Raw genomic sequence first — 27,514 nt, forward strand, 5'->3', positions numbered from 1 at the left:
TCAACTGGTGGCAGAAGCTTCTTTCCACCGTCGGTGTCGTCATCGGCCTGCTTGTCGACGTCTGTAAGTACCCGGTCCGAGTGTCCCCACACGAGCTTTTGCTCATGTTCCTTGCCAGGGATCGCGTCTACCATCGGCAAATACGTCGACCAGCTCGACGACGAGAGGGACACCTGGTCACGCCAGTACCAGCCCGCCAAGGCCGCCGGCGCGTCAACGTACGAGCCCACGTACTACCCGCAGCAGGCGCAGGAAGTCAACCAGGGCCTCCTCAACCCTGCTGGCGCGTACCCGTACACCGACGGAGCGCACGCTTTCGGCAAAACCGCATGAGCCGCCGTCGTGTGTGATTTTCTTTCACAAGACTGTCTGGCCTATCAGGCCATACGGGCTGTTCGGGTTGCATGATGATGTATACTGTCTGTGATCATTGCTTTCGGTTCAAACTATTTATCCTCTTGCACACTTTGTATCAGTCAAGACGCGATGGACTTTTCTCTGCAATCGAAATCCGCTTCTGCATGTCTATTATGTGAACGACTCATGGTAGTGCTTCAAGCTCAAGCCTGTGCCAAGTGCAGGCGCGGAGTGACTTTTGATAAGGTCCTTCGCTCTGGTCTTGGCGGCAAATAGGCGAGTACTAGCGCGTGATCGCTCCGACTTTCGCCGCTGCGTAGGCCTCTTCTCTACGTGGCGTAGCGGAAACACAGAACTAACGTTCGCATGACATGAATCGGATGTCTTTCGGGTACCGACGTCAGCTACGAATAGCACTGTCTGCGCATTCCACAAGGCTGCTACTAGAAGCACTATCTATCATACGTAACACTCCGACTAGACGACGTAGGGGACGATACACTTAACATCCAGAATGTTCACTGCTTCGGGAATGAAATACCCATGCTACTGTCAGAAGGCTCTGATGTGGTCCTATGTTTTTAGCCATGTTGACCAAGCGGGCTGCGGAAGCTCAGTTAGCTCCTGCTCGCTTAGCAAAGACCTGAAGCAGCCGTCGTAGTCCTCGATATCGCGTGCGGCAACACCATGCATCAGCCGTTTGCGTACGAGCGGCTTATCGACGACGTGCGGTCGCCAGGTCGGAGTGGAAGCGTCGCGACGGCGCCACTCAATTGCGGGATATGCTCTGAAGCAGTGCAGATTCGGTAATTTCGGAATAACGTTCTCGGTGAGCTCGCGGTGCTGCTGTTGCAAGCGGAACATGTCGTATGTCTGGTCGATGATGAAGCCATGACGCTCGTCGGGCATAATGCAGAGGGTCTTTGCCGACATCATAGGATTTTCCCTCGCTGATACCTCAGACTAAGAGCACTTCAGTTAGCTGAAACGTACAGCACGGTTCTCGAATCTGACGTACAGGAATCGGTGTAGCATTCGGACCAAATGTCGGTGGCGTTCGCACGGTGAGCATGTGCAACTCGGGGAAGTCATCAGACACTAGTTCGTCCACCAGCGTGCCGCTCGACATGGCGAGCTCGCGTATTCCTATCGTTGAGCTCTTGAGCGCCTCTACGGCGATTTCTTCCCCAGCACGATGCAGCAAGTTCAGCGAGGAGACTGGTCTCCCAGGTATCAACCGTGCGGCGGTGCAGGGATGTGCAGTGAGCTCCCGTAGACGAGGTATGAGATGAGGGGACAATGGTTTCGAGTCAAGCCAGCCAACGTGTTGAAGGACGAGACTCTCAAGGTTGGGGACCAGCGATAGGATAAAGGGGACATCATATGTCTTTGAGCGAGAGGCGGGAAGTCTGACATACTTGAGACGCGGAAACACCCGATCCCCCAGGAGGGTGAAGACCAAACGCAAAGAGTCGACGTCTATGCACTCTACGTGGTTCCTATTGATGAGCTGACGGAGGGTAGACGGCCATGAGTTGATAGAGCAGGACTTGATAGTTAAGGAAGTCCACACGCCCTTCTCTGGACGGGCCTGCACGCGAATGTCCCCGCTGCCGGCAGAACAGTTTTCGAACAAGACCGTTCGGAGAGAGACTAATCCAATAAGTGCATGGAACATTTCGCCATCGACTTGACAGTCTCGTAGAGTGAGGCGTTCCAAGTTTGTGAAGAACGCAGCGAGCCCGAACATTTTCTGAATGAAGATCGACTTCATGAATGTCGCCCCCATCAACAACGTGTATTTGCGCACACAACCAGCCAGCGAGATCGACCGAGGTTCTCCGGAGCTCAGAAAGTCGTGCCAGACCTTGGACTGCCACATGTCGCGAGAACTGCTTGTGATCGCCACGCTTTCGAAGAGCCGCGGCTGGCATTCCCCGCAAAACATTCGGCAGACCAGGCAAAGCGTAGTTAATGTCGCTTTATACTCGGCGGTCGTCAGCTCTTGAGGGACCGAGGCCTTGATTTCGTCGAATATCATGGCATAGAGTTCGACTGGGATACCGGCAAGTTCCTCGATGCCATTGTGGCGTTCCGGACCTAATGTCACAAGGATCGTCTGAGCACAATTCTGACCATTATAGTAAATGTCAGACTTACACGACCATGGTAGTACTGCAGGTACACGACTCAGATCTGCAGTCGGTGCTGTCCTGGAGGACATTATCAATGTAGCGCCACGTGTCGCAAAATTACAGGTGCGTACAAGCCGCTATCAGCGACACTTGCAGCCAGCAGAACTTGCTGAGGTTTTAGATCCGAGTAGGCTTTAGCCACCAACGGGCAGTCAGGGACAATGGTTGAATTCCGGCTGATGAACGCTCGGTGGACGCTATCTGGCGATGGAGAGAAACGGGGCAACAGCACATACACTGTGTGTTGCGCTTTGCGGCTGTGCGGGCAAATAGGACAGGATGCCCCCCGGTTCAAGGTGAGAGTCGAGGACAAGTTCAAAACGATCCCGCATCGTGACGTCGAGCGCTTTCGGCTAGACCCACAAGTTGGCCCCGACCCATTACATCCCGTACTCTCTTCGCAGCCTAGCAGTGTTTGTGACATTTTTTGAGCGATCATATGCACGGTGCTGGTGAGTCCAAGCGCCTCGAATAGGCCGCGTGCGGCGTTGTTAGAGCAATCTAACGACAATACAAGTGCCAAGCTCAGGAGAAACATGTACATGCAAAAGCTTCTCCACCATTGAGGGACTTCTGTCCTTCCATCCGCGTGGAGTAGACCGTGTTATCATTTGTCGGAATGTTGTGATGCAGCCTCGAAGTCCATGGACCATGTGGTTGGTAGGTCACTTGCAGCTGGCCGGCGGGTACCAGGCAGCATGGAATTTCCTGAAGAGGCAGCAACGTTTACTGGTCATGCCGGCACCGACAGTGCGCCTCGAAGGCTTTACGCAGCCAGTTACAGGCACGGATGGGGTGAACGTGTCGGATTATGGGCGCGTCCACTTCGTGATGCTCTGCGTTCGAGGATGCCGTTCAAGCTGCAGGCTGCGGCATCTTGCGCCCCTTCGGCATGGCAAGGAACATCGAACATCTTCAAAGTCGCGGACGGTGTTCGAGCCCTCGTGCTTCCCCACCCAACCCGCATGGATATCTTCCATTTAGGTGAGCGCTTCGTATTCTTTCTGACGCATGCGCATGGTCTCATTGTTCAAACCCTGGTGCTTCCTGCTGCAGTGCCTGCTATAAACGTGGCTTAGCAGACGGCATCGCACATTCCAACGGTTGATTCCTCAAGGTTCTGCCGCGTTCAGCGTGCAGAGTATTGCCGGCCGAGTCCTGTGTACTACGGCACAAGCAGCTAGGCATTTGAGGCAATGATAGCGAGTTGTCGAGATATAAAAGCTCAAGACGAGGGCCAGGAGTCGACAGGGACTTCTTCGTTCAGTCGTAGTGAGAACAAGCCAGCCATGCTCTTCAAGACTCTCTCTGCTATCCTCCTCTCTGCCTCGGCTGCCATGGCCGCGAGCCTTCCTCGCGCTCTTCCCTCTGGCACCGTCACCTGCGGCAGCAACAAGTATAGCGTCTCTGCCATTGAGGCTGCTATCAACGCGGGTGTCGAGGACATGGACGAAGGCAACCTCCCTGGTAAAGCCGTCGATGCTTGAAAATCCTGTGCATGTTGACAAAGATTTACAGACGACTACCCCCACCAGTACTACGATGAATCCTCTGAGAACATCTCTCTCTGGTGCAGCGGTAACGGCCCCTGGTACGAGGTGAGCAGTCCTTATGCATGGAGCGGAGGTTCCGTCAATTGACTTGATGCCTAGTTCCCTATTATGCCCAACGGCGAGATCTACACCTCGAGCTCGAGCAACTACGTATCCCCCGGTACCGACCGTGTCGTCTTCACCTCCGATGGCACCTACTGCGCGTCAGTATACCTGCCATATTCACTAAGATGTTTGGAGATTGACTGTACTATCACAGCGTCGTCACCCACACTGGTGCTTCCAGCTACGACGGCTTCGTCGCCTGCAATGGCGACTAAACGCATCCTTTTCGTCGATTATTATGCATCTTTATATAGTAGTTCAAGAACGCAATTCAAAGGATATTGGATCTGCATCTCGTCACTACATTAAGCGGGGTGTTTCTGCGTGAAGCTTGACAGGTTAACAAATCGCTTTGAACTCGGGGCGAGTTAGACCGTCCTCGACCTCCCATATAGGCGATCTCACCAATTGGGCAAAGAGATGCCCCATATTACTCACAAATTAATGCACACGGCAGCTTCAGCACGCACAGGCTCCAGAAAAATTATAGATGAACATTAAATAGCAAGTTCGTTTGGCTTCACTTCTTTCATATACCATACTACACGGAGTTTGCGGACCATCCAAATAACTTGATAATGCAAAGCACACGAGGCTAGGGAGAGATAGACTAGAGAGGAGGGCGCAAGCGTCGATGTTTACTTTGAGAGCATCATCTTCACGAATTCTAAGGGGATAAATGTCAGGTGGAGCGCTCTATGGTGGCGCAGCGCGGGACATACCCTCGTAGTTGATCTGACCATCGCCGTCTACGTCTGCTTCACGGATCATCTCATCAACCTCTGTGTCGGACAGCTTCTCGCCTGGAGTGACGCGTCAGCGTCTTAGCCCGCCAACCAGTTCAGTGCAAGTGAGGGGACCCACCGAGGTTGGTCATGACGTGCCGGAGCTCGGCAGCGGAGATGTAGCCGTTTCCGTCCTTGTCGAAAACCTTGAAGGCTTCCTTGATCTCCTCCTCCGAATCTGTGTCGCGCATCTTGCGCGCCATCATCGTCAGGAATTCGGGGAAATCGATCGTGCCGTTGCCGTCCGCGTCGACTTCATTGATCATGTCCTGCAGCTCAGCCTCGGTCGGGTTCTGGCCGAGCGAGCGCATGACAGTGCCGAGCTCCTTAGTGGTGATTGTGCCATCGCCGTCTGCGGCGTGGATCAATGTGCTGTGTCGAATGACACATTCTTCTGTGACAGACCTTTGTCGAAGAGGGAGAAAGCCTCCTTGAACTCTGTGAGGAGAATCGTCAGTTTCGGGTCCCACGCTAGAAGGAAATCACATACCAGAAATCTGCTCTGTTGGAGAGGTAAGAGGTCAGTATCGTACGCGTTGTGTACAGTCTGGTAGAGTCATACCCTCGGACTGCACAGGACGAGGAGCGTGGTCAGCAGGGATATTCAGCACGTGATAACAAGCTTGCCCACCAATTGGTCGGCCATTTGTGTAGATGTGAAAGAGAGAAGAAAGGTGGTGTCTGAAGGAAGATGGAGGGTGCTTATAACCTGGGTCGTCAGTCCCTTGGTATCGCAGGATACTAGCTCCAAGCGCCCCAGAATGCACCATCTCGGCGATCGCCGAGCTATTACAGCTCCCTCTGGGTTAGGGTTGCTTGATACACCGCTTCGCGATGCACCGAGTGGACAGCTAGGGGCCGTGGGCGCACCGCGCGCAGCACACATATCCCACCAGAAGATGGAATCAGTGAGCTAACTCTCTCGGAATAGTGGAATACTAAGCGGTGGCGGTGATACAAAATAGAAAGTAGGGTATCGTTTCTAGAGATAGCGTGTGATGCGTGATGGCAGATGGACAGAGACCCTAATCCCAGTCATCTTCCTCTTCCTCTTCGTCGCTATCTCCCAGTTTCTTATTCCTCTCGAGCAGAGCAGCTGCGAGCGCAGCAGTAAGATCACCTCCGGCCCCGCCTCCACCGCTGCTGCCGGCGGGTTCTTCGGCGGGAGGAGGAGAAGGCCCGGAAGGAGCGGGAGAATCGGTGTCACTGCGCTTCTTGAGTGCATGAATTCCTGCACCCTGGATAGACGCTAACAACGCGTCTCGTCCGGCTTGAGGTGCAGGCAGATCGGCAGTTACGCCTCCGCCCCCGCCCCGCCCCCGCCCCCGCTTGGAACAGGAGGTGGAGGCGGCGGCGGAGCAACTCCGGGCGGGGAGGTGGCGGAGGAGGAGGAGGAGGAGCACCTCCGGGCGGGGAGGTGGCGGAGGAGGAGGAGGAGGAGGAGGAGCACCTCCGGGCGGGGGAGGTGGCGGAGGCGGCGGCGGCGGAGGGGCACTGCCCCCAACTGGCGGTGGCGGCGGGGGAGGTGGTGGGGGAGGCACACTTCCGCTGGGAGCAGGACGACCCGGCGGGGGAGGTGCTGGAGGTGTGGCCGCAGGGCGTGAAGGGGGTGCTGGAGGCGCTGGCGATACTGGCGGAGCAGCAGAGGGACGCGTGGGAGGCGCTACGGAGGGACGCGACGGCGGAGCAGAAGGCGGGGCGGGTGCAGGAGGAGCACGAGAAAGCGGGGCAGGAGGCGGTGATGGCGGTGCAACCGGCGGTGGTGGTGGTGCAGTCGGCGGTGGTGGTGGTACAGCCGAAGGCGGTGGTGGTGCAGTCGACGGCAGCGGCGGAGCAGCCGAAGGCGGCGGCAGAGCACGGAAAGGTGGAGCACGAGAAGGTGGTGGCGGTGGTGGCATCGCGATAGATGAGGTACTTTCTTTCTGACCATGTCCTCGCCTGGGTGCCGGCGGCGGGGGCGGTTTCTTCTTCTCCCCGCCACCAGCTGCCTGCGCCTGCGCATCACGAACATATTCCTTGATGAAGTCCATGTTATTCTGGAGAATCTCCTTGTTAACTCCCTGTGATTCAAGTGAAGATAGCAAGGTCGACCAGGACGGGTCGACTCCTGTGCTTGTGAATCCTTTCTCAGCATCATAGCCCATGTGAGCAACGTGTCTGAAAGAGCCCTGGGCGGGCCCAGAGATCATGGACTTGTCAATCTTGCCGCCCTTGACAGAACTCTTCTTGGAAATAGAAGCTTTCGCTTTGCCTAACCGTACGTTTAGTGACGGAGGACGAAACAAAATGTAAGATAACACACCGGTATCGGCCTTCCTAGAAACAACCTTTTTGTGTAAGGTTTTGGCTTCGCTCTCATCGGCGAAGACAAAACCGATCATACAATCCTACGAAGGGATTTAAGACGTCAGGTTACAATATATTTGAAATCACGCACATCTCCAGCGAAAGAGAAAAAGAAGGGCCTGTCCTGGAAATACTCAAAGCCCTCGTATAGCTCATGCTCCCAGATTACACCCCTTGTCCCAGTGAGATCAACCAGTCTAAAGTAAAATGCATTTCTGGTGTTGTCCTTGACAAACGCAAGTCCGCCTTGCAGTCCAGAGTACGACCATTCATTCGGATTCGGGTGTGCGTAGTAGATGCGGCTGAGGGCCGCGGTGTGGATCTTGTTTGAAGATTTGGGGATCGCGTTTTTGACTTTGGTCTTCTCTTCCTCTGACAACGTCGATACTGAAGGCATGCTAAGACGCAAGGCCGCGTTGCAGCGTGGGGGTTTGGAGGAAGATGTGTTGCGCAGCCTGCGGGCACTGCGGGCACCGCCGGCGGCGTCTGAATCGTCCACAACGCCCGGGTTAGGGTCGTCATAATGTTTGCACTTGTTAGGATCTAAGGCCGCCGCTTTCCTATTTTGCCTTAAAGCTACGCTTACCAGTAGCTTCTGCTGATATCTCGCCCAATACAGTGCAATGCCACACGTTGCGTGGTCTGACTACAACTGTGAAAGTAGTGCAGAGAAGACTGAGCGTACACTTGTCGAACTGGGATATTTGGCGCGCATCTTGCACCGCCCCAGCTGCTCAGTTGGCAGCTGTCCATCTGCACTAAGGTCGAATGCTGGGCGTTGACGATAAAGACAAATCACAAGCATGTGTTCTCCATCGCGACGGATAAACGTGCTACAAAGCATACTCAAGATACTACGATTCCGAACCCAAGATAATATCCTCAGCACAACCAATGCATCATGATGTTCTTCAATCTGTCGCCATGGGTTGATCAGAAGATGCGCCCTGCTCCGTCTGCTCGTGCTCAGAAGCCTTTTCGGCCTCTGTCTTCCCCTCTTGCTGCTGTTCTCCCATGACTTTGTCTGAGGCCGAGGCCTTGTTGAGACTCTTAACGAACTCGAGGGCATGCAGAGGGCTACGCGAATCATGAGCTGGGAGTCATTTCATCTTTTGGTCAACAGTGAACTTACCTATCAGCGGGCTTCACTGGCAGCTCCTTCTTAATGAGCTTGCCGCCCTTCTCAAAAATGAAGTGGCTGCGCTTGGTCTTTCCGCCTTCACCCGCACCGAGCGCCGTAATGAGGACACGTTTAGGGTCGGATAGCAAAGGGTACGGAAGCTCCTTCTGCTCGCCGAGATCAATACATGCTACGGAAGCCACCCAAAAATACGCACCTTGGACTGCCACTTGCTCTGGGCAGCCGGGCTATCTGCGCTCAGGCAGTACACGTCATAGCCGACCTCGGTGAAGTTGGGATACGCGTCGCGGAAGCCGCACGCCTGAGTAGTGCATCCGGCTGCTCATATTATAGGTCTTGGGTTCACAGATGAGAAGAAAGTACGTACGAGTGTCAGCTTTAGGAATCAAGAACATAATAACTCCCTTCTCGACGGTGAGCGTGGATACATCGACGTCTTCACCCTGTTCGTTCTTGAGAGTCAGAGAGGGCAGAGTGTCGCCAATGTCAATCGGCTTCACAGCTATATATTGGACTTAATTTGATATCTAAAAAATGTAGAGATCAGGAAAACACTCGCCGTTGTCCGCTTGTGACTGTGCTCCCTCTACCCTGGCGTCCCCAACACTTGCATCCGCAGGCTGCTCGCCCTCCTGAGTTTCAGTGGGCTGCTCCTCGTTCTTGGCCTGTGAGATGGCTCAACATATTAACACAAACACAAACAGCACAGTGTTCCGTTCGTTGACAGTGCGACACCAACCTTCTTGGCGGCGGGGCCGTCCTCCTCACCAGTCGACCTCTTCTTTGTGGGGTTGCGCACAGGTTTCGGAAGTTCGTCTTTCTTGGGTTGCGCTGCAATGCGCGAGGAGCGGCGTGTCTCTGCCATGTCACGGAACGGAGGGACAAGAAATGCACACGAATGAGTTGGAGGAGGGTTGCGTTACAGCGCTAGTTTCGTGTAAGCTGAGCATTCCAGCCGACAAATACGACGATTCTCAGACACATTACGCGACTCAATGATTCGGGATTAGCACGTGTGATGGTTTCCGTCCGTCGAGCCGTTTGCCGGAGCGTGCTTCCCGGGAGATAGCAGCGTCCGGACGACAGGGTCAGATCTCTCCTGGCGTGACGTTCGTGCACTCAGTTTCTGCACTCGCCGTCTCTGGCATGCTTCTCTATGTCTGTATAACATCCTGGTAGTATACTTCACGCGGTATTCTGGCGCGAACGACTCAAGTTGCGGCATCGGTTCGGCATGCGTGGAGGAAGTATAAGGCTGAGCATAACCACGCTTGCAACAGTAGGATTGAAGAGCTATCTGAAACGCTACAGACTTTGTTATCTGGATTGTTACGTGATAACAAGTAGGTAATAAACTCTTGAAAGCGGATTGTACGCGCTTATCCGAAGCGTCTGATCACTCTAAGCTGCACTTGCATTTCCGCGAGATGCACAGCGATGTCTTCTTCGCCATCACCCTCATCGTCCGCTGTGACGATTCCAACTCCTGGAAAGTCGATTCTCAAGAAACCTCCCCCTACACCGCAGTCATTCTTCAGTCTTGGTCGACTCTCTAAGCTCCTGCCTACCCAAAACACCACCCCGTCTAATGACAGCAATGATGAGAGCAGGACGCTCAAGAGGGCGCACTTCATCCTGCCCGAGATTGCTGTTGTGTATCCTATATATTCCACGAATCCTCCATGTACGCCGACATTGAAGGAAGAGAAGCGTTCCATCGATGAGCGCGAGGCAGAGCGTCGGCGGCGGGTCGTGCGACGCAATTCCGTGAGCCCGGACACTGCGAATCCAGAAGACCAGTGGTGGAGCATCGAGCAAGTCGAATCGTTCTACAGAGAGTGCTGTGTCGGACGGGAAGAGACTCCTGACTCTGGAATTTCTATGGCCATCCTGGTACGCTCGTTGTCTTGGCAGCATTCACCGACATGTTTGTCCGCCTCGCTCACTGTCGTCACAATGTAGCGTGCCAAAGGACCCCACCCACGCACAGTTGACTTATCTGGCGTGCAGCTTGCCATAGGCTCCGCTTCGGTATTGTCCGACGTGTTCACGATAGAATGGGGTCTCCGTAAACTGGTCATGAAGGAGTGCGATCTCGATGAACACGTTCGTCTACCATGTTATTTTGGTACCGTCTACTGAACCTGACATATCAGATACTCAAACCGATATTGCACGCGTTACTCATTCCGTCATCTCTGACATTCCTTTCGGTAGCATCTAACCGGCGGCTGAAAGTGAACGCGTTCAAGTTGATTGGAGCATATGTCTCGAAGGTGTGCTTCGTCGTTCTGCCTGCTCGTGTAGCATACTCATCCATATCAGGCCAAAAACCTTCAGTTTCTGGACCTATCCCAGAACGTGCTGGATAAGAAGGCTATCGAATATATCGCAGCAGCTTTACAGCCTGCACCAACTCCCGGACTAATGTCCTTGCGACTTGATGACTGCTCGTTGAAGCCGCAGGCACTAGATGCTCTAGGTCTGTCTCGTTCATGATACGCACTAGGCGAAGCTGATACGAGTGGCTGTACTGCAGCACATGCTGTGCGAATGTCTTCATTGCGTAATATTTCCATGCGCTACAATAAAATCAATGCTACCGGAGCGGTCGCCGTAGCACTGATGATTCGGGACTACCCTGACCGCTTTCCGATAGCAAATGGCTCGCCGTCATCTGTAGCCAGTCCGACGTCAACAGGCTCGTCCAACTTCTTTTCGCCGCCGCCGACACCGTCGATACCGTCAAGCCCTGTCTCGCTGGAACTGGCTCTTCCACCCCCACCACGTCCTGGTCCGATCCTCCCCCCTCCCCGACATCCCTCGGCCGCCCCGCAGACGACCTATACACCTTACGTACCAAAGGCTCGACGCATAGCACTAGCGGCGGTCAAACCCGATAATACTAATCCGCTGTCACCGAGTGGACACCAGATCCCTATCATCGCGAGTTCCGCCCAAGGTGGTATAACAGCTAGATATCCTGTGCCGCCACCATTCTCCCCCTCATCCTCGCCAAACTCGCCACAGCACCATGGCCCGAGTGCCGCGTTGTTGGACAAAGTGCGGGCATTGGATGCTTTGCCGAGGCTGGGGGCGCTGAGAACGTTGGATCTGAGAGGAAACGACATTCGGGTGTGTGTTCTTGAAGGTGCATAGCTGTTAATCGCTGATTACCTAGGATCCGATAGATGGGTGTCACTTACATTGCGCAAGTTCTCAAGCGTAACAGAACACTGAAAGTCCTTAACCTGAGTGAAAATAAGCTTGACGTACAGGCGCTGGTGGCGATCGCAGAGGCCCTGGTGTGTCCTTTACTTATTATTCGTCAACTGGACTAAGCATTGTGCGAAGAAATATAACTCCTGCCTGGAAACTTTGGACTTGAGCAAGAACCTGTGTTGTGGGCCAAATCTTGAAGGAGTCAGTCACGTCAGAATATCTTTTGTACGCAGCTCTCACGCCATTATTTAGGTCCAGTCATTGCGCACGGCGTTCACACTGAACAATGCCCTCAAGCGGCTCTTCTTGTCATCAACCTCCTTGACGTCAGCGGGTGCTATCGCCCTGGCCGAGTTTTTACCAGAGTCAACATCACTGCTTCACCTCGATTTGACCCTGAATAACCTTGACATTGCTGGGGTGATGGCTCTAAGCTCCGGGTTAAAGGCCAATCATGTCATGAGATGTCTAGACCTGAACATCCCTCCTGATGACGAGGAAATGGCTCGGTAAGTGTTTCGGTATATTTATGGATAACACAATACTAATCGAGTCTACAGAATGTGCCGCGAAATCCTCAACACATGCGTCCGGAACACTGAAGAGGCCGATAAGGCGTCACACGCGAACTCGGATGCAGCATCAACAATCAGTACGAGCAAGAGCCGCGCTCTGTGGATCATGATTGAGGAAAGTGAGCTGGCGAAGACCTTCCGGCAGGACGAGCAGAAAAAGGTTGAGGCCCGTGGTCCAGGCGTACCCTCGTCCCTTGCTCCATCCAAGGCTCCCGCTGACTCATTGCCCTCCCCCCTGGAACAGAAAGACACACACAACATCTTACAGGATGCTCGCATCGTGAAAGCACAACTCAAGGAATTCCTGGCAGACGCGAAGGGAGGGGCTGCCGACCCCGTCATGCTCGACTCCGCGCGCACGGTGCTCCGCCAGCTGGCCAAGGTCGTGCAGGTTATCGATGATCCAGTAAGACTCGAGGAGCTGCTGGGCCTCAACGACAACATCGCTACTCTCTTGACCAAGTGCACGCCTAAACGTCCCACCCTTAGTGGGCTCGGCATCCGGCTTGAAAATGGAAGGCCTGTATCCGCGGAAAATGGGGCCGCACTTGGGCCGGAGCTGCGCGCGGGGGAGGAAGAGCCGACGACCCCTAGGGCTGATAAGGGCAAGGGAAGGGCTAAGCCTGAGCCTGAGCCTGTCGAGTCTGTGCTCACCCCGACAGGCCTCGGTGGTGGCCCCGGTGGTGACTCGGACGAGGAGGTTGAGGTCGATGAGTCGCTGTTGGGGCAAGCTGAAAGCATCGTATCTCCGACGGACCTGTAAGTGAAGTACCTGTCTCGGTAAGCTGCGATACTGATATATGATGTTTTCAGCTCAAGAAGCTGGGTCGCAGAGGAGGGCGAGGTCTTCAGGAAAGGAACAGTCTTACTTACGCCAGAAGAGATGGAGAATGAGTACGACTCGGAAGAGTTACGCAAAGAGGTGCGATACCTTCTCCTCCATATCTATCCTAAACCCAGTTGACTGATTCTGTCTCAGCTCTTGGAAGCTATGGTCGAGCGTCCGCCACCGCGGGCGCTGCAAGAGGATTATGACCTGCCGGTCGAGCCGCAGGAATCCCCAGTCAGCTCTCCCTCGCTAGATTCTCCCTCGAAGTCGTTTCCTCGGCCATACATCCGTCGCTCACGCTCGTCGTCTTCGACGATAAGCAACCACGAGAGTCCGACCAGCCCGACCATCCCGAGCACCCTGCAGGAGGCTGCGTAGACTAGAAATGTTCGCCGAGGTCTCTGATTCTGGCGGTATGGCCGCGTTGAGCTCCATGGACGCGCTCCGCGGGTCCTGCGACGGGAAGCGCATCACTCTTTGTAGACGCAGTTTTATGCTGCTACTGCGAGTGCACTGCCAGGGGGATGATCTTCGAACGTGCCATAATTATAACAGGTGTTCATATTCGGGTTATCCCTTTGTTTTTATTCTACCTCCATCTTCTACAGACCCTCTACGCATTATGCCCTCTGCATCTTCATCTATAGTAGTAGTTAGACTATTGTAGAACTCTTCAATGCGACGTCGACGTTTCCAAGCGTCCCAGCAGCAATTACGAGCGTGAGAACGACCAAAATACACGCTCATCCTGTATATGAGGCGACATTGCGAGACATGCTTTCTTCTCCAAAACTTCGCGTGGTTCTCAGAACCAGCTATGTCAGCAGGACCCTCGATTACAATCTGCGCAGATCCGGTCTCACAAAGGCAGTCCTGACGCGTCGACCCTGCGTCGTCCAAGCCCAGACAAACTCCTCCTCAGTCCTTCATCACGTTCCCTACAATCGCGATGTCGTCTACCACGCCGGTCTTCAAGATCGTTCCCACAACGCAGAAGTATGACTGGGGGAAGAAAGGGCTGTCGTCCAAGGTCGCCCAATACGCGACCGCGTCGAAGATCAAAGGATTCGAGTTAGACGAGAATGCGCCGTATGCAGAGGTATGCGCGCAACCATCTCAAAGTATCGCGATTACTTACAGTGCAGATGTCGTAGCTCTGGATGGGCACCCATACCAGTTCACCTGCTCGTTTGCAGTCCGGAGAAACACTGGCCTCTCACTTGGCCGTGCACAAAGAGCTCATCGGAGAAAGCGTCTTGAACAAATTTGCCGATGCAGGCGCGGCGGAGGGCAACCTGCCATTCCTGCTCAAGGTGTTGGCCATTGCGAAGGCACTCAGCATCCAGACACATCCGGATAAGAAGATGGCGGTGCAGCTGCATAAGGAGAGGCCGGATGTGTACAAGGGTGAGTGTTAGATGTCGGCGCATGCACGCTCAGAGATGTATTCAGCTCCTTGTCCGCCGCAGATGCAAACCACAAGCCCGAGATGGCTCTCGCTTTGACAGACTTCACTGCGCTGTGCGGCTTCCTCCCGCTACCTAAGATCGCCGCATACCTGCTCTCCACGCCGGAATTCGCGACTCTGATACCTACCACCATCGCCAGTCGCTTTGCGAACCTCTCACAGTCCTCAAATCCCACAGGGCCCGAGGAGAAGGCTGCGTTGAGGGATCTCTTCTCTGCCGTCATGACCGCGGACGAGACGGTCTTCAAGATGCAGCTCGAGGTCCTCGTGCAGCGCTACCAGCATGGTAGCGTTGCAGATGCGGAGAAAGACATCCGAGACCTCGTGCTGACCCTGCATGAGCAGTTCCCCGCAGACATCGGCGTGTTCTGCGCGTACATGCTCAATTACGTGAGGATGAAGCCGGGCGATGCGATCTTCCTCTCTGCGGGCGAGCCGCACGCGTACATTTCCGGAGGTATGTCCTCGAGGCCATCGTCCGTCAGCAGCAATCTCAAGCCCAATCACAGACATCGTCGAGTGCATGGCGACGTCCGACAACGTCATCCGTGCCGGCCTGACCCCCAAGTTGCGGGACGTCCCCAACCTGGTCAGCGGCCTAACGTACCAGGCGTCCGAGCCGAGCAAACACCTCGTGCAGCCCAAGCCCTTCGCGAAGACGGCATCGGTCTCGGCACACAGCACGCTCTACGACCCGCCTATCCCCGAGTTCTCGGTCCTGCGCGTCGTGCTGCAGGCGGGCGAGGACGAGACACACGCGCCCATCGATGGGCCTAGTATTGCGATCGTCACTGAAGGTACGGGTGCTGTGCACTGGGGGACTGGCGAATCTCTCGACGTCTCTGAAGGCGAGGTGTTCTTCGTTGGCGCGGGCGCACAATTGAAACTGGCGAGCGGCAAAGAGAGGGATTTGGTTGTGTATAGGGCGTTTGCGGAGGCTGCGTGAACGATATCATTGAACCGTCACATCGTAGAGCTCAGGATGTAACGGGCACCCGCGATGGCAAAGAATGTACACCAGCATCGCCCTCCATTGCGGAAAGGCTAGCGGGATTTAATAACCATTATAGCGGCTAGTATAGAGGGGTCTGCGTCAAAGGCAGAAGGTAATCTATGCGCTGCGAATAACCTATCGGTGGCTAGAAAAGACAGTCAGCGAAAATAAGATACAGGGGGAACTCTATGTCTACGGATACACAGGGTCCTAGATAATTAAACGCGGAGAATATGGTAAAATCGCGCAATTATGTATGAATTTCGAAAGATAAAAGGCGTTTGAAGGAGGGTCATCGCGATGTGTATTTGGCCGTGATGCCTGCTTGGCATTACTTAATAGACATCCATGTATTCGCGGCACTTGGCACGCAGGCGGTCCCATCTACCGTCATTCCAAGTGCGGACACGGGCCCAGCCGTCGCGGGGGGAGACTTGTTCGATCCAAATCCTGCAAGTATGGCACAGTCAATCGAGAGTGCAAGACACAGGGGGAAAGGACTCACAGGACAGAGCACAGAGCGAAGTCCGCGTAGGTGACGGAGTGACCCATGACTACGATGCCGTCGCACGTCGGGTCACCGATGTTCTTGTCCATGAGCGACGCGAGGAAGGCGAACTGGTCCTTGGCTGCGCGCCACGCTTGCTCGCGCTCGGCGTTGCCGAGGGGCTGCACGCCGCCGCTGCCGCCAGCGGAGAAGTGTGCCTGGCTGCGCTCGGGCAGACGCTGATGGCTGAGCGGGACAAGGATCGGAAGGAGCGGTTTCGCGAGCACCTCGTGGATGTAGTGCACGAAGAGACTCTGTAGGGCGCGGGTACCGTCGGGGAAGATAGGGCGGGCGGGGTACGTCGACTCAAGGTACTCGGCAATGGTGTCCGCGCGCGAAAGCACGACGGGCTGTCCCTGCGTCGGCCGCGGGTCGATGATGACGGGCAGCGAGTAGACCGGCCGGCCGTCTGCGCGGACTGAACTCGGTGGCGCGTTGATCGAGCGCAGCGTGTTCTCGACGTCGGCGAACTCGACCCAGGCGGTGCGGTATGGGAGACGTTTGTAGTTAAGGATGAATCTGCCAAGAGGTGTCAGCGCGCGGAAAGATGCGAACGACGTGTGCACCCACCGTATCCTCCAAATATTAGGTGCCCACGGCTGCGGTGTCGTGGAGGGAACGTCGAATAGAGTAATGGAGTTGTGAGCCATACTGTCTAATAGAAGGAATGGTAATCGAGTCTTGTGGGAGTAGAAGCGTGCTAGTTTGCTGAGCTCTAGATCGCAATTTCGTGCTTGAATATATGTAGTGCTCTGCGAAGTGAGCGCAGGACGCGTGCGAATGTTCGTGACGCGCTGCGTCATCCGCACGAGACAAATGACAACGGCAGATGGCTTCTGCCTTGATGTCACCGTCCGGTAGGCCCGTCACCGAAGTGTGAACTGCATCGAGTTGGGCGGGGAGGAATAAAGGCCCAGGTAGTCCTGACACATCTGTGAGAGAGGACGTAGATGCACGGCCGAGTGCTCGCGGCACCGATCCGCTCCAACTGGGCCCCGCGCTACCGCCCTAGGATAGGGATGGCGTAAAGAGAATTATGGGCGGGGGACTGGTTCGTGCGCGGAAACGTAAGACGGGCACCGGCCTAGAGAACCTCTATCAGGCTCTACACAGACTTCACTGGTCCTGGACTTACCGGACGTTTACCGCCGGGACGAACTATGGTGCCTGCCCAATCAGGACGCCCACTCCAGACGATCACCAGCACAGCTTTCTCTGCCTCCCCGCGGTAGAGCGCCTTGCCATTGTGACTGTGGCCTCGATAGCTAGACAACGGTAGACATATCAAGCGCGTCAGCGACAGCTGGTCAGGGCCGTGAGCGTAGTTGGAAGTCGGAGATCATTGCTTGCGAAGACTGCGACCAGGTCTGCTCTCGCTCAAAGTCGCACCGGATGAGGCTCCAGTCATTTCATCCTGTGTCATCACACTGCCTCGGCCGCCCTCGAGCGAAATGCTTTCTGTTCCCGCGGGGCAGTGTGTTTGAATAATTAGAGCTCATAAAGGGGGCAAACTGACTCACGCCCGCACGCGCCTTCGGTTTAGAGAATGATGAAGCGAACTGTGGAGGTAACGAGGGACGCCGCAGTGTCGCACGATGGAAGTACCGTGATGCGCCTTTGGGAAGTTCGACAAGGCCGACTTGGCACTCGCTGAGAGGAGTAAGTCGAGAGCCAAAACGGTACCGATATTTCACTGATGGATTTGCGGAGGTAACTCTTCCGTGGGTGTCGCCTCGTCTCTCTAGCTCGCTGGATAGAGCTCGTCGAGGACGTGTTAATTTTAGATTATTTTGAGCTGGCTTCGGGCCACGGTCTGTCAAATAAGTCGATAAAGGCCGTGGGCTCCTGTCCTACAAGCGGTGTTGTAGCCTCGGTGAGACATATATCTTCTCGAGCGCTGATTCTATACACATTGTCCAGTTGTACAACCATCCGATCTCGACGTCGGATTCTGGCATTTGTCAGTGAACAGTGATGAACAAAACTATCTGTCATGGTTTGTGATAGGAACCAGGCAGTACTCACGGAAAGGGTGAACGTCAGCGCAACAATGAGATATTCCTGGATTTTGTTGAAGAGTACGAGACCATAGCACTCGCACCGCTATGCGGCGCCGGAGCCTACGGCGAGACAACAATTCATGGATATGCCTATTGAGATACTTCCTTCATGAAAGCTACGTACAATGCGATCACCAAGAACCCAGCTTTGCCGTGACCCGATTGGCAGCGAGTAACAACATCTTGTCATTTCTGATAGTAAAAAAAAGCTCAGCATTGTAGAACAGCCCCAAGCGATGACTAAGTCAGCTTTTCGTTGAGTCGTACTCAAAAGTTCCGAATGAACCCCACCATTGCTCCCAATGCGACCGCGGGATAGATACTCAGCAGCTATTACAACGTGGCGAACGTTCCTTGCCCCCCATACATGCCGTAACACCCGCTGAGTGCACTGATGACAAATCGACTGAATCCCATTGTCAGTCTCGTCGCTTTGAAGAGCGTACCTACAAAGTAACTATATGCATGCTAGAGCGTAGTGCTCCAAACGCAGGCCAAGTATGACACACTCAAGTTGAGTGCCACGCCCTGGGTCTTCTGTTCCAGGGAAGAGACTCCGGCTTGCTGAGTCCGTTAGCGATGGTATACACGCTGTTGGGCGCCCCGGAACATGGTGCAGATAACTGTTCTTGGGTCACACAAGTCATGTTACTGGATTAGTAGCGCAGCTGAGGGTGTGAAGTGGTGGGTAAAGTGTTCCCCACCGGCTCCGGCAGAGTGTGTGCTTACTCGAAAATGCATGAATCTACGTCCTTGGCGGCGACGGAGGCTCACGATTGACCGCATTCCCGTTATCCACGGCCTTGTGGACTTACGAGATGGCCCAGCCCTGAAACCCACAACCAATGGGCAAATTATACCGAAGATGTGCTCTCGCCCGATGAACCGTGAGCTGGCATTGCCGACTGCTTGCCGGTGTGAAGATGAGAGTTATCCACGTCGGCTTTGTTGTGCTATATATTCGTGCCACAAAATTTTGTGTTTGTGGTGATACTTCTGCGATGCAAATTGTACGGTGAAAGGCGGGAAACGTGAGTGTACATGTATGATTTGGCAGGAAAGGGAGGCTTGGCGCCGAGAGCCGCCCCCACCGGCCGAATGGGCCGGAGCTGTATCGCGATGATCTCACTCGGCCAGCGACATCTCTTTCCCGCCTTATATACTGGCCTCCTCTCGCCGTCAATCCCCACATCATCCTTGACTACACCCACCATGACCACCTCTCTCGACGCTCTCAAGCAGACTGGCACCGTCGTCGTCTCCGACTCCGGTGACTTTGAGTGTACGTCCCCAATTGCCTATGACGCGACGCGTCGAGCCTCATAAACAGCACACATACAGCCATCGATGTTTACAAGCCCCAGGATGCGACCACCAACCCGTCGCTCATTCTCCAGGCCGCGAACAAGGAAGCCTACCAGCGCCTGATCGACAATGCCGTCAAATTCGGCAAGCAGAAGGGCGGCGACCTTGAGAACCAGGCCAATGCCGCCATGGACCGGCTCGTAAGCCGTCAGCAACTTTTTGGGGGTTCCCCCTCTAACGCAGCGCTCGTAGCTCGTCGAATTTGGCAAGGAAATCCTTGCCATCATCCCCGGCCGCGTCTCCACCGAGGTCGATGCCCGCCTGTCCTTCGACAAGCAGGGGACTAAGACCAAGGCAAAAGAGCTCATTGCTCTGTACGAGTCGGTCGGCATCAAGAAGGACCGAGTGCTGATCAAGATCGCCTCGACGTGGGAGGGCATCCAGGCTGCGCGGGAGCTCGAGCGCGATGACGGTATCCACTGCAACCTCACGCTTCTGTTCGGCTTCCCGCAAGCTGTTGCTTGCGCAGAGGCCGGCGTGACGCTGATCTCGCCCTTCGTCGGCCGTATCCTTGACTGGTACAAGAAGAACCAGCCCAGCCCTGACTACGTTGGCGACAATGACCCCGGTGTGCAGTCTGTGAAGAAGATCTTCAACTACTATAAGCAGTACGGCTATAAGACGATTGTGATGGGTGCCTCGTTCCGCAACGTGAGTAGTGCGAGATCTCTTAGGGTTTATGTGTCTTGACTGTTCCTTGTAGAGTGGCGAGATCAAGGCACTTGCTGGGGTTGACTTCTTGACCATTGCCCCAGCTCTGCTTGAGGAGCTAAAGAACGACACTGCGCCTGTCCCTAAGAAGCTCGATTCTGAGGCTGGTAAGTGCTATCGAGTCAACTAGTCATAGTTGCGCACTAACGTCTGCCCGCAGCCCGCACTCAGGCCGAGAAGATCTCCAAGGTCACCTACATCGACAACGAGGCCGAGTTCCGCTGGGCCCTTCTCCAGGAGCAGATGGCTTTCGATAAGCTCCATGAGGGTATCAAGAAGTTCGCTGAGGACGGCGAGACCCTCAAGAAGCTCCTCCGCCAGAAGCTCTCAGCCTAAGCGATGGGGTCCAGAGTGGGCTTTACCACAACGGTGCTCCCCTCCTAGATCAGGCGACTCTTCTCGTGCGAGTCGAGCTCGATATATCAACTAATACTAGGAGCAAAGGGAGAGAAAGAAAAAAAATGGATGTATCAATAAGCGAAGAGAAGTTGTATCACTTTAATTGTAGCGCCCTTTAGTGGAATAGACAGTCTACCTTTCGGCCTCGAGAAATGGTGGGATACAGGGAGATTTGTCTGTGACGTAGAGCTGGATGATGTTGCGGGTGCGGGCTGCTACGGGCTGGTCCACCCCTATGAGCGTAACTGGGGTGGCTCACATTAATTCCACTTGCTGGCGGAGTACTAGTGGACCTGCGATGCAGATTCATCAGGGGGCTTTGCATGTCGGCAAACAAACCCGGCACTCTGACAGTACAACCGTGACCAGCACCCATATACACAAGCAGGGTCTGCCAAGTAAACTACACGGTCTTATAGTTACAATAAAAACATTTCGAACCAAGAAACACAGCTACCTCTATAGTGGTATGATCCTCTCCTTATCTGTGACGACACGGATCCAGATTTCACCAGGACGACTGTAAAAACACATAAACTCAGGTACCGCAGAGGAAAAATAGCGCACACTCACCTCTTCTCGCGCAAGATCCTGAAGACAGTCCTTCGTTCGTTGAGCAGCACCTGGTCGGGCGAGAGCTGCCAGTCGCGCCGGCTCGGGACGACAGGGCCCCAGGAGCCGATCGTGGAGGCCTGCGAGGCCCTCGTTCGTGCCCTCCGTCTCTACGACGACGGTGCCGAACCAATCGGGGTCCACGATCCACGCACCTGCGGGCGAGGGCCCGGGCCCGGACGGGTGCGGGAGCGGCAGCCGTATCGACCTGCTTCCGGGAGGCGGCCGGATGAGGAACGAGGAGCGGTGTAGCCAGCGCACGACGGTGTGCCGGCCACCCTGTGGGCTGTGGAATTAGGAAGGGGTGTCAGGAAGCCGGAGTGTGGGAAAGAGTGGGCTACGAACGTGTCCATCCTCATTTTGTCCTGCACTAGCTGAAGATTCTCCTTAATATCATCAGCCCACGGTGACAAATCGATCCGCACGATGGGATTGCCGGTGCCCATGGTCCGGATGACGCGGTGGAAGTAGGATGGGGGGAACGCCAGTGTAGGTAGGTACTTGGGTGGATCACCGACTTTCGAGTACGTGTAGTCGAGGTCCTACCAAATCTGAGCGCGAGCACATGGTTATGACGATGCGACACAGGGGACTCACAATCAGGTACGACCCATCCCAGATCAGTCGGCCAGCGTTCGCTTCGTCCCCAGCGGCAATATCCCAGATGACATCTCCAGCTCTCAGCAAGTGCAACACACCCGAACGCTTCAGCTCTGCCTCGCATTCGAGCACGCTCGCATCTGATAGCCAGTCGCCCTCCGGGGATGGCACAAAGACCTGCAGCAGCGGCGCACGGCGCAGGCGGAACAGGGGAGAGTGGAATGTCTTTATAAGCTGAGAAGCCGAAGGACCTTTGCCGCGCGTTTGAGGCGAAGGTGACGGAGCACGGCTTCCAGGGCGAGAGTTGAGACTCGACTGCGAGGCCCACTTAGCGGGTAAGCGCTGAGACGTTTGCGACAACGTGCGCGTACGAGCACCTCCCATTGACACGGGCGACGGAGGCATGGACGCCGCAATTCGTGCAATATGCGCTGCTTCCGCCTCGGCTTGTGCACGAAGACGCAGAACAACGCGAGTGAAGGCACGGCAGGCGAACGTCAGGTCTTGCATTGTGCGGGCTTCAACGGAGGATTTCGACCTGAGCCAGTTGTTGGCGATGGCCGCGTAGCTGTGTGTAGGGATAGATACGCCTCTCATGTAATGGTTTAGATCCTATTTAAGGTTAGACGTGGACTGAGATGAGATCGAAGTGCGGCTCACCTCCACAGTCAAGATGAGCGGCTCTGGATCGTTCCAAGTCCACTTGGAGTACCCGACCGTTTGCAAGTATCGCGCCAGCACTTGTTCTCGGCCATCTTCGTAGAGCGTGTGTCGAATTTCCTTGCTCACTGTAGCAAGCCTGAGCCATTCGTAATATGACAGGTAAGTAAGCAGGTTCTCCAGCAGAACTGGATCCGAGAGGTGCGCCACTAAAGGGTAGGGCGCAAGATCTTCCGGTGCCTCGGAATGCGGGCGCGTAGTGGTTTGGTCTTCCACTGGGGTACGCGGTCGAGACTTTCCAGCAAGCACCTCCATGTCCTCCACAGTCTTCGGCGAAATGCGCTTCGCCTTTCGCGATGTCTCCCTCTTCGGTTCTGGCACGGGGCTGCATTCCTCGGGAGGAGTAGGCAGCTGGGGACTCGGCCGTTTGGCATGGCGCTCCGGCCACTGCGACGCCGACATCTCAGGCGGCTGATGACGTGCAGAGGGCATCTTGTCTGGCGATGGCGATGGCCGGTGCGAAGCTGAAGTGGGCACGGGAGTTGCCAATACTTGGCTGGAACGATGGCTCGTGTATTGCGACATCGCCGGGCGAGAAGACGGGAGTTCCTCGACAAAGGATTTCCTCGCTTGAAGATCCGCATGCTCTCTCGAAGCTGGTGCACCAGCATAAGACGTCCTGCTGCCGAGCTTCTCCATCTGCTTGTCGGTGAGGACCTTGAAACCGTCGCGCGTGCGCTTCTGCAGCTTCGCTTTGTCATGAGATGAATCTTTCCGGCGATTTTCTCTGGGGGCTTCGGCGCCAGCACGACTACTTCGTCGCTGAGGGGCTTCATGCTGCTGAGTGCGAGCATCGACAGCTGACGACTCTCGGGTACTACGATGCCGGGATGTACCATTCCGCTCGGCAGGCTGTGACGGTGCCGGAGCGACGTTACGCTGCTCAAGAAGATCATCGACGGGCGGGACGGCCTTGCGAGACGAGCGCTTCTGCAACTTGCTCGACTGCCGTTTAGTTGGAGATGGATCTCTATGGGGTTCTGGGACGGGTTCTGGGACGGGCTCTGGCGGCGGCGTGGACGTCTGCTGTCCTTCTTCAGGAGCGTATGAGCTGTATCTTTCTGGAGTCTTTGCTTCGAAAGGGATATCCTCCGCTCGTTCCTCCACAGGTTCAATGTCCTCAAATTCTGCTGTCTCAGTCATCGCCGCGAATATGAGGGGCTTGCCGCGAACAGGCCCTTGCTGCAGTGGTGGCGCACCCTTCTCGGGCGAGGAGCGTCCATGGTGACCATAGTCAGCGTGCGAGCGGGACCTGTCCGGCATGGAGCGCGATTCTGGTAGCTTAGATGGAGGGGTAGGAGGTCGATTGTCCGAGATATCTATGAAATGCCGCGTCCCGAACGCAGGGCGTCTGGCGGGTGGCGTGGGTTGCCGGTCATCTGAGGGGTCGACCACCACATGTTGTCCTCCCTCCGGGATATAGCCGCGTCCCATCTCAGGCTGCACAGACACTGGGTATGTGGTTTTGGAGATAAAATCCTGCGGTGGAGGAGCGCCAGGGTCGCCTGCAGCGTCTGTCGGTACAGGTGGAACGGGGTCCGAGGGGTGATATGCTGGGCTACGTTCTGTGTCACCAAGGTCATGTATGCTGGGTATATGTGGGAGTGAATGGGGTGGTGACGGTGGTGGAGTATGACTCAATCTTTCTGAGGATCGAGCGTAACTTCCCGTAGGCTGGGGGCTAGAAGGCGACAAGTACCCTACAGCATGCTCCGGCTGGCGCGGATGACGGACTGTCAACACCCATCTACCATAGGCACTTCAGAAATGACGCACCGAGGTAAAGGTAGGTTGAGACATCTCCTGAGGCGTCGACTCTGGAGTGGGGAGGTATTCGCCTGGCCCTGGAGAGCTTGCGTCGGTAACATCAGACTGTGCCTGAAAGTATCCACAATAAATGAGCAATTGAACACATCTCCGAGCAAGGAAGTAGCAATCCCACAGCAGCGCGCCCCGCCTCGTGCGCAACTCGACATTTCATATCGAAATGACAAGTCGGGTACAGGTGCTGACGCGGCATGACGTCCTCCAATCATCGCAGAGATGACGGGTTGCCAAGAGTGATTTCTTGCACGAGCTGGACGTGAGGACACCGTACGGCGCTCCGTCATTTAGGTGACTAGGTTAAACGACTACTCACCGGTTCAGTTTGCATACTTGACGAGGGCTCAATGCTCGCAGCGTAAGCGACTGGTAATCCAAAAGCAGCGAGAGGGGAATATTTTCGTCGTGTAACGTTTGGAGTGGAAAGGAGAGAACTAGATTTCTGCGGTGGAGGTTGAGGGGAGGTGCGAGGAAAGGAGGACGTGGATGGCCCGGCCTGCGCATGAGGTAGCTCGGAAGCTACAGACTGGGGATATGCAGGACGACTGGGGGTATATGAGATCGAGTTGGGGGGCTCGACAGCTGGGTATCTGGAGCGAGACGCTCCGGTTGTGCTTCGTAACGCGGCTGGCTGATTGGATGAACGGGAGGCGTGAGCGGACTGGACTCCGGGATCGTTCGGCGCGAGTCCCGTATTATGCAAGCGGCGGTATTGCATCGGGGGTGAAGCTGGCTCAGCAGGCGGGGGCAGCGCCTTTGAAAAAGCCGATTCTGAGAGCGATGTGGTAGACGAGGTTTCAGGATCTCCATTCCGCACCACCAACGGGCGTGGTGGTAATGCATGTGACTCTGATCCAGAAGAGTCTGTCCTCTCCCTGGAAAGTGGCAGCTGTGTGCGTGAAGAACTAGGCTCCGTCCCAAGAGGCTGAGGATATAAGGCCTGTCCTGTCCTACAGCTTTCATAGCTGGACATGCGGGGGAATGCTGCACTTGAGGCAGGAGCCGGTGCAAGCACAGGGTCTGCCCTAGATATAGGCCGCGGAACGACTCTGGAACTCGAACGAGTAGGCGGATTGACGAGTTCACTGGGTTTCGACTGTACCTGGTCTTGCCTGCTTGGCATCCTGCTCAGCACCCTCGACTGCCTGTCCGCGCTTCTTCCCGCAGAATGGGTGGATCTACGGCTAAAACTAGTCTTTGAAGAGAGCCCCTTCGGCTCTGAGACGACGGGCCTTGGCGGTTCATCCTGACTTCGTCGGGGTGTGGCAATAGTGAAGCGAGCGTACAATGGAGTCTCTGTTTGGGGAGCGAGAGGCGCAGGCGCGGACACAGCTGGCTTTGACTCTTGAGTTTGCGAGTTCTTCCTGCCTCGCAGAAACTTTTTCATTGGAATGACAGTTCCGCGCAGGCGGACCGATGCAGCGCCGGGGAGTCTACCGCGGGTTGAATGGCGTATGTCGATACAACAGCAGGGGGAAAGCAGAGACTATAGAAATACAACAAGCGTAGAGAAAAGAGTGCACTGGAGGACGACTTAGAGCGACATGAGGCCGGGCATGAGGTCCATAAATTATGTGACACGGAGAAGGGCCTGGAAGGGCGCGCGGCAAGTTCAGGTTCAACTCATTGTTCGGCGCTGGGCAAAGTCCTATACTGCACTGATGGTGCCAAGCAAAACCGGAGCAAACACACGCAGGCCACAATGCAGGCTCAATGAACAATAGCGTGTAGCTTATCCAACATAAAAATGCACACAATGTTTCTGTGCTACGTACTAGACGCGGCGAGCGAGAAGGAGAGCCATTGGCCATTCAACATCTATCTCGTCAGTGTCCTTTGCCACCGCACTCCCATCCCGCTCGGCAGTGTGCGCTTTCAGATGGTTCCAGAATCGCATCGCGATATCACCCTCGGGATTTTCCTTGTCAGCAGGGTACCTATCTTGGTACGTATGAAAGGAGCTGAACGTGTACAGATATGAGAGTAAGTCCTCCCACGTCATCTTCTTCCGCAAAATGACCGGCCGGGGCGAAGGCAGATTGGGGTAGTAGCCACCTAGAGGGGGGACTTGCTTAGCAGCGTCGTAGATCGTCAATGCCAATGACGCACCAGTGAAGTAGATGCGTTCGAAATCCTGAAATCTTCCGTGGACAACAGACTCGGGGTCCGGTATAGCTATCAGGTGATTATCTAAAATAGTACGTCCTGGACGCTCCCAGTGGGGCCCAAGAGATCGTTCCGGATCTTCACCTTGAGAGTACTCATTGATGAGACGCGTCGCTGAGGGATAAAGAGGTAGGCGGAACTCAGAGTATCCCTGGAGCTTGGTGAGCAAGGACTCATCCGCAAGGAGGCATACTCACCCAAGCAGCAATAGTCCCATTTGTTCGTAAGACCCGTGCTGCTTCAGGCCATAGTTTCTTCCAGTCGAACCAATGAGCCGCTTGAGCTGGGTATCAAAGCTGTTTGCGAGGTGATTTTCCAGAGTAAATTGCTTGCAAACCTGACACAATGAGGTCCACGCTCGCATCCTCCAGAAAAGGTAGCTCTTCTGCTTGGGACTGCTTGAACTCAAGCTGCTTTGTGCTATCCGGGACACCTAAGAGCTTCCGAGCCTGCTCTATCATCTTGCTGCTAGGTTCAACCCCGATAACCCTCTGGAACTGCGTTAGCTCCACAGTGGCTTGACCTAGAAGTATATTCGCATAACATTATGATGACAAGGTGCAGGATTCCATACCGGTACCACACCCGAGGTCCACAGCAATTGCCCACCGCGCTTTCTGTCCACGTTCGTGGTAGTGGAAGACAGAGTCGAACAGCTGTCTCGGATATGTCGGACGTATTGACGCATATCTGGCAGCATTGTAGGTGGTATTTGCAAAGGTAGCCATGGCTTCACAACCCGGGTAGGTGACTGGTGGAAGCCTGAAGGGCGGAGGCAAGAGAGTTAGCGCTTTGTGGCGTTTTGATGGCGGTGATAGCCGACGCAGCAACGGGACGAGCGGGAAAGGCAATCTAAAAGTTTGTGCTACGTGTCAGACACGACTTCATCTACAAGTGCATGACAAGATCCTGCTTTCATCACCATTGAACTTGTTGAAAT

At 55.1% G+C, this 27,514-nt stretch overlaps 9 protein-coding genes across 9 annotated transcripts; 4 read left to right on the plus strand and 5 right to left on the minus strand.

The window, feature by feature from the left end:
* The first annotated feature begins 3,608 nt into the window (after positions 1–3,608).
* PHACADRAFT_259503 (uncharacterized protein) lies at positions 3,609–4,501 on the plus strand. Its single transcript, XM_007397901.1, has 4 exons — positions 3,609–4,019; positions 4,071–4,150; positions 4,205–4,308; positions 4,365–4,501. Exons 1-4 carry the CDS (start codon positions 3,842–3,844, stop codon positions 4,423–4,425), a joined length of 423 nt encoding a protein of 140 aa, XP_007397963.1. The 5' UTR covers positions 3,609–3,841; the 3' UTR covers positions 4,426–4,501.
* A 183-nt stretch (positions 4,502–4,684) lies between these two features.
* PHACADRAFT_259505 (uncharacterized protein) lies at positions 4,685–5,696 on the minus strand. Its single transcript, XM_007397902.1, has 7 exons — positions 5,627–5,696; positions 5,558–5,564; positions 5,486–5,497; positions 5,401–5,433; positions 5,075–5,347; positions 4,933–5,013; positions 4,685–4,877 (listed from the first exon to the last, which is right to left on the minus strand). The coding sequence occupies exons 1-7, from the start codon at positions 5,639–5,641 to the stop codon at positions 4,849–4,851; spliced, it is 450 nt and encodes a 149-aa protein (XP_007397964.1). The 5' UTR covers positions 5,642–5,696; the 3' UTR covers positions 4,685–4,848.
* An 829-nt stretch (positions 5,697–6,525) lies between these two features.
* Positions 6,526–7,738, minus strand: PHACADRAFT_147657 (uncharacterized protein; the record flags this gene model as incomplete). Its single annotated transcript, XM_007397903.1, has 3 exons — positions 6,526–7,246; positions 7,298–7,382; positions 7,433–7,738. Coding segments are annotated over 3 exons (1,110 nt in total), but the record flags the coding sequence as incomplete, so codon positions are not given.
* A 383-nt stretch (positions 7,739–8,121) lies between these two features.
* PHACADRAFT_259507 (uncharacterized protein) lies at positions 8,122–9,387 on the minus strand. The gene is made up of 6 exons (XM_007397904.1): positions 9,222–9,387; positions 9,042–9,147; positions 8,850–8,984; positions 8,679–8,800; positions 8,474–8,628; positions 8,122–8,418 (listed from the first exon to the last, which is right to left on the minus strand). Exons 1-6 carry the CDS (start codon positions 9,345–9,347, stop codon positions 8,253–8,255), a joined length of 810 nt encoding a protein of 269 aa, XP_007397966.1. The 5' UTR covers positions 9,348–9,387; the 3' UTR covers positions 8,122–8,252.
* A 495-nt stretch (positions 9,388–9,882) lies between these two features.
* Positions 9,883–13,802, plus strand: PHACADRAFT_175669 (uncharacterized protein). Its single transcript, XM_007397905.1, has 11 exons — positions 9,883–10,375; positions 10,445–10,588; positions 10,639–10,758; positions 10,808–10,964; positions 11,022–11,617; positions 11,674–11,787; positions 11,837–11,905; positions 11,957–12,213; positions 12,265–13,038; positions 13,093–13,201; positions 13,259–13,802. The coding sequence occupies exons 1-11, from the start codon at positions 9,920–9,922 to the stop codon at positions 13,484–13,486; spliced, it is 3,024 nt and encodes a 1,007-aa protein (XP_007397967.1). The 5' UTR covers positions 9,883–9,919; the 3' UTR covers positions 13,487–13,802.
* A 255-nt stretch (positions 13,803–14,057) lies between these two features.
* On the plus strand, positions 14,058–16,032 carry PHACADRAFT_185972 (uncharacterized protein; the record flags this gene model as incomplete). Its single annotated transcript, XM_007397906.1, has 4 exons — positions 14,058–14,207; positions 14,263–14,515; positions 14,578–15,033; positions 15,086–16,032. 4 exons carry the CDS (start codon positions 14,058–14,060, stop codon positions 15,520–15,522), a joined length of 1,296 nt encoding a protein of 431 aa, XP_007397968.1. The 3' UTR covers positions 15,523–16,032.
* A 3,351-nt stretch (positions 16,033–19,383) lies between these two features.
* PHACADRAFT_259510 (uncharacterized protein) lies at positions 19,384–20,802 on the plus strand. Its single transcript, XM_007397907.1, has 5 exons — positions 19,384–19,459; positions 19,519–19,682; positions 19,735–20,193; positions 20,246–20,360; positions 20,414–20,802. Exons 1-5 carry the CDS (start codon positions 19,390–19,392, stop codon positions 20,587–20,589), a joined length of 984 nt encoding a protein of 327 aa, XP_007397969.1. The 5' UTR covers positions 19,384–19,389; the 3' UTR covers positions 20,590–20,802.
* A 239-nt stretch (positions 20,803–21,041) lies between these two features.
* Positions 21,042–24,039, minus strand: PHACADRAFT_259513 (uncharacterized protein). The gene is made up of 6 exons (XM_007397908.1): positions 22,525–24,039; positions 21,862–22,476; positions 21,610–21,806; positions 21,379–21,550; positions 21,226–21,344; positions 21,042–21,172 (listed from the first exon to the last, which is right to left on the minus strand). Exons 1-6 carry the CDS (start codon positions 23,014–23,016, stop codon positions 21,112–21,114), a joined length of 1,656 nt encoding a protein of 551 aa, XP_007397970.1. The 5' UTR covers positions 23,017–24,039; the 3' UTR covers positions 21,042–21,111.
* Positions 24,040–26,123: 2,084 nt separating this feature from the next.
* PHACADRAFT_259518 (uncharacterized protein) lies at positions 26,124–27,302 on the minus strand (the record flags this gene model as incomplete). The annotated part of the gene is made up of 5 exons (XM_007397909.1): positions 26,124–26,463; positions 26,518–26,725; positions 26,772–26,857; positions 26,912–27,097; positions 27,149–27,302. The coding sequence occupies 5 exons, from the start codon at positions 27,300–27,302 to the stop codon at positions 26,183–26,185; spliced, it is 915 nt and encodes a 304-aa protein (XP_007397971.1). The 3' UTR covers positions 26,124–26,182.
* Between the last annotated feature and the right edge of the window lie 212 nt (positions 27,303–27,514).

Source organism: Phanerochaete carnosa (genome assembly GCF_000300595.1).
Source record: "Phanerochaete carnosa HHB-10118-sp unplaced genomic scaffold PHACAscaffold_7, whole genome shotgun sequence".
Lineage (NCBI taxonomy): Eukaryota > Fungi > Basidiomycota > Agaricomycetes > Polyporales > Phanerochaetaceae > Phanerochaete > Phanerochaete carnosa.